General features: G+C 37.5%; 1 protein-coding gene across 1 annotated transcript; it reads left to right on the forward strand.

The window, feature by feature from the left end:
• Positions 1 to 949: 949 nt before the first annotated feature.
• PDC (phosducin) lies at positions 950 to 4,529 on the forward strand. The gene is made up of 3 exons (XM_048946659.1): positions 950 to 1,010; positions 2,698 to 2,858; positions 3,546 to 4,529. Exons 1-3 carry the CDS (start codon positions 950 to 952, stop codon positions 4,071 to 4,073), a joined length of 750 nt encoding a protein of 249 aa, XP_048802616.1. The 3' UTR covers positions 4,074 to 4,529.
• The last annotated feature ends 2,268 nt before the right edge of the window (positions 4,530 to 6,797 follow it).

Genomic DNA, 6,797 nt, shown 5'->3' on the forward strand with positions numbered 1-6,797 from the left:
GACATCTGTTCAGTGTTCAGTGACAAATTACAGTTTTCAACTACAAACGAAACCGTTTTTAACCTTCTGACACAGAAAATTGATCTGCTTGTGGAAGCTGCACGACCCCAAGAACATTAATTGTGATTATCAGGAAACAGCAAACACCACCTTGACCAGATGAGACCAAATGGTCTCGTCAAATCCTGCTGCTCTGTAATGCTCTGGCAGTACCCAAAACTCATCTTTTGAATTCTTCACATACAGAAACCTCTCTCTTCCCTTAAAGAGCAGTGGTTCTACTTCACTCCTCAAAAAAGTGTACAGCTTGGGCACTGCTGTATCACTGTATTCTATGGTTGGTGCCTTGCTCTTGGGTTTGTTCTATAGAACAGGTAGAAGAAAACAATTTATATAATAATTTCTGTTCCTTAAAAACTCAGATGAGCCAGTACAAGCAGTCTAACTCCAGGATATTCTGAAGTCCATTGCCCAACAGGTACAAGTACTTAGCTGCATGCTCTGTATGAGAAATGAGCAGTTCAGGCAATCCTTAAAAATGAAGACATTGGCAGAATGGATAATTAATAGGTTTCCACTTTCAAAGGGAAGAGAGTCCCATTGCAGAAAAGTTTACAAGCAAGTCTGTGCTATATACAGACTATGCTCTGAATATCCTATGATGACTATGAATCAGCAGCCTAGGCATTCTCAGTGTTTGTTCATAGATCTTTTAGAAGAGATTGACATATCATCCCAGTTGCTTTTTACAGCATAATAAACTCTACAGCTATGTGTATTCTGACCTTCACTGACACCTAACTGCTACAGGAAACTATACATCATGTGCCATCCTCCTGTAAACATATCCCTTTTCTATCCTGTTTTTGTTTTTTTGTGTTTTTTTTGTTGTTGTTGTTGTTGTTGTTGTTTTTTTGAACCTGCAGCATCTTCTACTCCAGTCACCAACATGGAAGAAAATGCAAACACCAGTTTGGAAGAAGATTTCGAAGGACAAGCAACACACACAGGCAAGAAAACTGACTATACTTGTTTTCTAAAAATAAGCAAAACTTCCTCTGATCACTAAGGAAGCCTAGAGTCCATCTACACTAACTGGGATGCTGAAGTCCTTGAACAGAAATGTAGGCTCCAAATCCATTGAGAATATATTTTGGATTAAGTGACAGCTCTCATGGGAAGGCAGGTAATACCAAACCAATTTCTGTGACAGTCATCCTCGCATCTCAAACAAATGACAAATGCAGACACTTGAAAAAGCCTCCAACAGCAATTGCCCAATGCAGATCTTGTTGTTTTATTGTTTCAGTGACAAACAAACTGCCATTCTTCTTTTTGGGGGAAAAAAAAACAAGGTTACAAGGTTCCACAATAAAGGCTGAATTATTTTTTCCTTCTTTTGGAAGGAACATTCAGTGCTGAAATTGCATCTATAGATTCTTTTGGCAAACACAGCATAGCATTTAAAAGCTTTAAAGGCATTCTTGCTTGGAATCACAATTCTTTTTAATCCAGCGCTCGATCACTAATCCTTTTCATGAGTACTGACACTGCACTCAATTCTACGGACAGGTATCACTGCATCCTATCTCCCTAACAGGTAACTATATATGCTTTAAGGCAAGCATTCCTCTCTGTGCTTTGAAGGCTTCTTTTCTTGTGCTGTAATAACTCTTGTAGCTCTTGTAATAACTGTTTTTTAGGGTTCTTTCCCAAGAAGCCTTGCTGCTGTTGGCTAAGTTGGCATTTTTCAGAGTCAAATGTAGGGTACTATATCAACACTTAGGCTTCTAAATAATTTTTAAAATCAAGTCACTGTATACTTAAAGCGTTATCACTATGCCAAGACTTACAGGTTAATTCCTGTCTTGGAATCTTGTTTGCAAAAGACAGTTCATCTTTCCTTTCCATCTAGGGGGTGTACTGCTTTTAGCTGCCTTTCAAGATATCAAAATCTAATCTAAAACAGACTCTTAGCAACTGGCAACACTACTCTCTCTCATGAGTGGGAGAGCTTAACTAGCCACTCCTGAATTTCCACAGAAGAAAACTTGATCTCTGAAAACATTCAAATATTCCTTGGTTTTACTTTATGGTGCAAATTTAAGTGTTTTGCTTTGACAAAACAACATAGGAATTTTGAAATGAATGTCTTCTTTTCCCCTCTCCACTCCAAAATTTAACCAATTCAATTAACCAGTTCCAAAGAGCAAGATCTGCATTACCATGAGAGTTACTAGACCACTGCCTTACAGGTTACACTTCCAGTGGAATATACATGGACTTAAAAATAAACAAAATCTTGAGGGCTCCAGGATCTCACTTTTACAATGAATGCCAATTCCTTGTGCCTGGTATGCATTCAGACCCTGTCCATAAGGAAAGGCAAATGCACATTTATGAAGCACTGGCTTTGGCCAAGGTATCAGTTTTAAAAAATTTCCACAACCTCATCCTAGTTAACTATTCATGTAGATCACTAAAATATTTTTTATGATAATGATATAAACTAGATCACCTCTTCTGGAGGCTAATGAATACACTGATTGTAACGTTCTGATTCTCAGCCCTCCTGGAGAGTATTCTGAAGGGAAAAGGGGTGGATAAACTGCAGCATAGGTAGGCAAGCGAATAGAGGGCAAACTTAAGGAAGCTTTTTGTTGCCACCAGTTTCTCATCTAACAACTTCTCTCTTAGGGCCCAAAGGTGTGATCAATGACTGGAGAAAGTTTAAATTAGAAAGTGAAGATAAAGACTCCTTACCCTTGAGCAAGAAAGAAATTCTTAGACAAATGTCTTCACCACACAGGTCCTTCAGTAAAGATGATAAAGATACCAGAGAGAGATTCTGCCGTAAGGTAAGAGAAAACAAAACAAAACAAAACAAAAAAACAAAAAACATTTTGATTCTATATAAAACACACAATGCCATAAACAAGAAAATCCTGAAATCATCAGCCTTATTTCCTCTGCAGCTTAGCAGAGGTCATATCAGACAAACAAATCAGAATTACTGACAGTAACTTTACTTTGTATTTATACTGTAAATATAATACGAAGCATCCTCTTGGCCACAGACCATACCACGGTCACAAAGTGGCATGCACATACATAGTGCCACTGAGGAATAAGACCATATTCAAAGAGAAAAGACTGACTTGCCAAGAGAACAGCAGCATTTGACCTAAAACACAGACCCAACCATTTATATAGCCCTCTCTCTCTCCAGAAGGTTTTAAGCTCTGTAAAATAAGCAGTACACTTCACAACAGTCACACGACTCTGAGAGCTTGACCCTTCTTTCTCCAATCCCTGCTTTAATACTCTATCTTTGGTTAGGGCAACTAAAAGTTTGTAATATGCTTAAAAGTCATGGGATGGGATCATCATACCTATCCCTTCAGAAGCCATGAAAGAAACTGTAGGAAGTTGTTCTTCTAGCTAAGCTTTCTATGCAGTGTTCTTTAGATAGCAACTTCTTATCTTTCTGTTTGGCTATCAATAAACAACCACTTACTCATACAGTATTCTCTCAATATTCACAGATGAGTATGCAGGAGTATGAATTAATAAATGATGAGAAAGAAGATGAAAGTTGCCTACAAAAATACCGTAAGCGCTGCATGCAAGATATGCACCAAAGGCTGAGTTTCGGGCCTAAATATGGCTATCTGTGCGAGCTGCAAAATGGAGAACAGTTCCTGGAAGCCATTGAAAAAGAACGTAAAACTACCACTGTCATTGTTCACATTTATGAAGACGGCGTCAAGGGCTGTGATGCTCTGAACAGCAGCTTAACCTGCCTTGCTGCTGAGTACACTACTGTGAAGTTCTGCAAGATCAAAGCCTCTAATACTGGGGCTGGAGATCGCTTCTCAGACGAAGTGCTTCCCACTCTGCTCATCTATAAGGGCGGAGAGCTTCTGAGCAATTTCATCAGCGTTTCTGAACAATTCAATGAGGAATTCTTTGCTGTGGATGTGGAATCTTTCCTAAACGAGTATGGGTTGCTACCTGAAAGGGAGCTTCCAGCACTCGGAAATGTCAACACTGATGAGCAAGATGTTGAATAGAAAGCCATAGTCCTCGCTGCCTTCCCTTTCTCTCCTGCACATTATATATCAATCTCAGTAATACCCACCTCATTTAGAGAAGGCTGTCATTGCTTCCTAAAGAATTTCTGAGATATGCATATTTAAATACTCCTTAGCTATTAGTGTGTGAATTTTTAAGCAAAGCACATACAACAGCCAGCAATGTACATAGTTATTTCTACACCAGGCACAAATAACAGGAAGAACAAGAGATGATACTGATGATCTGCAAGAAACTAGGCAAGCACAAAATTAAAAATCAAGGGCCTGAGCAGGTCTCTGCTATGCACAAGAATGACTTCACATCAATAGGAACAGAACTGATCTGTGCCTGTGCATACAAGAAAAGCCATCTCCATCATCAGAAATTGTGGAGAGTCCTGGCTCCACAGATTCACTTTCCCAACTACTTTCAGTAGGAACAAGACTTCGTCAATTCATAAGGGCAAACAAATAGCTTGAAGCCCTTGCAATCTTAAATGGCTTAGGTACCTAGGACACTGCTCCATTTTCCGCATTTAAGTCTCAGTAATTGTGAAAATACAACAGCTAACACAAACAACCTACCAGCTAATTTCAGTTCATCATTTCTCCGTGTTTTGAACTGTATTATTTAAAATATTTGCAAGCTACTGAAAAAGTATATTATGCTTATGTAATAACTCTGAATAAAGCTTAACAGCTTTCAAAAACTGCCATGAGAAGTGCAAAATATGTTTTTAATCTGTAACATTAAAAATGTGGGAAGTATCAGAAAGTACTCATTTATTCAAGTTTTTATCTTTAAAGAAAAGGATACTACTGATAACAATTTTAAAACTGATTTCAGGAAGACACTTTGTAGATTCCCTACACATCTTACTCACTGCTTCTCCGCACCATGTGAAGATGTTCCGCTTTTGCAGCAAGACATTAGTAAAGTTTCAATAATTTCTTTTGCCAAGTGAAGGCTAAACTTTACTCTAAAAACAGAGATATCTGCATCTTAACTGCAGTTTTGCTGATAATGTCTGATATTACCAAAATCTTCTGGCACTCATCAGATTCACTTACCAGTTTCTATTTGATTTGCTAGTTTCACATTTTGACCACTTTAGAGTGAGAGATTCAGTTTTTCTTCAGGTCAGGATTCCATCATGGAAATGTCTCCTTGTGAGAGCCTGAACATGGATCAGTGCAAATGTACAATTCAGCATCAAGGAGCTATGAGATATGGTTTAGAGGCTTGTGGTAGCAGTGGTAATGGGAGGACGATTGGACTAGATCATCTTGCAGGTCGTTTCCAACCTTGTGATTCTATGATCAAGGAACTATTGCTGTGCTCTAACCCACACTGCATGACTTAAAAGCAGGCTCCTGATCACTCTTTTGAACACATTTTTTTCCACTTTTCATTCATATAGAAAATTCACAGGGTAAACCAAAGTTACACCACTTTCCAACGGATCTGCACAACAAAATTATTATACTTTAAAAAAAAAAAAAAATTCCCCTGTAAAAACCTGCTGTAGCAAGATAGCTTTTCAAATAAAATGGTTAGAACAAAACTTCGGATTCGTTTTAAAAAGCGTCCACTTTTAATGGCTATCAAAATATTTCTGAATTTATTTTCAAAATTGTTTTGCCATGGATTTATGTTTTAACAGAGTATTCAAAACCTTACCCTGCATAAATTAAGCAATAAGAATGAAGTTTCATATCTTAACAACACATCAGCTCCTTTAAAATGTGAAACAATGCAGGATTTTATTCCCCCAGGAGGTCAAAGACTATCTTCTCAAAATTTCATGAGTTCTGTGTCATAAATTTCTGAAGAACCAACAAATACACAATACCATACATTTTTCTGACAGACCCCTGATTGGGATAAAACTGGCAGCAGTCTTTTTCCTTAGACCAGACCCTTTCTCTCTTCATCAAGCATGATGCTTACTCCTCAGTTACTAGCATCTTCATTTCCTCTTAATGTTGCATTTGCATCAGCATGCCAACTTTTCAAAAAGCTACAAATTATAGATACACCTACTATCACATGATCATATAGAAGGTTATGCAGAAAATAATCAATTATATTTTGTCCATCACAAATACAGCTAGCTTCCTGTGTATCAAGACATTTATCTTGGGTTTGGCTGTTTTTTTTTTGTTTTTTTTTTGTGAAATATTTGAAACAGGAGGTATAAAAGATTTTTGTAATCCACACACGGGAAAGTCTCCAAATAATTGGTTGGAACTTAACACTCTTGAGAATTCTTCCTTCTATCAAACTTAATTCAAAAGTTGGTAGATGAACTTAAGCAGTCTAATCACATAAGCTTCATTTCTTTGAGAAATCAGACTGAAAACAAAACCCCTTTACAAACAGTAACCATCCCAGAAAATGCATTAATAGCTCGCTGTAAGAAACAAGCTGACACTCCAATTTAAAAGACAGATTAAACATGCTTAAGCAGGATTTCTGTCAATCTGTAGTTCAAAAAAGAAAGAGAAATGTGACACCAAGCCTTAACAGCTCATGACTAAGTTTCAAATAAAGTTCTGATCACATCCTTATTTCTGCTAGAAAAGAAAAAAAAATAGAACCTTGAAAACATAAAGCAAGACTTGACTCAAATACCACCCTACTGCAAAGGTTCTCGAATAGCAAGCAGCAAATGTTTCAACAAGACAATGGGAGAACCCTTTCTGCTTCCTAAATATGAA

The sequence above is a fragment of the Lagopus muta genome, chromosome 5, assembly GCF_023343835.1.
Source record: "Lagopus muta isolate bLagMut1 chromosome 5, bLagMut1 primary, whole genome shotgun sequence".
NCBI classification, from domain to species: Eukaryota; Metazoa; Chordata; class Aves; order Galliformes; family Phasianidae; genus Lagopus; species Lagopus muta.

Coding starts and splice junctions, on each gene's coding strand:
- PDC (XM_048946659.1), top strand. CDS start 950: ATGGAAGAAAATGCAAACACCAGTTTGGAAGAAGATTTCGAAGGACAA. Junction 1,011..2,697: donor AGGACAAGCAACACACACAG/GCAAGAAAACTG, acceptor CTTCTCTCTTAG/GGCCCAAAGGTGTGATCAAT. Junction 2,859..3,545: donor GAGAGAGATTCTGCCGTAAG/GTAAGAGAAAAC, acceptor CAATATTCACAG/ATGAGTATGCAGGAGTATGA.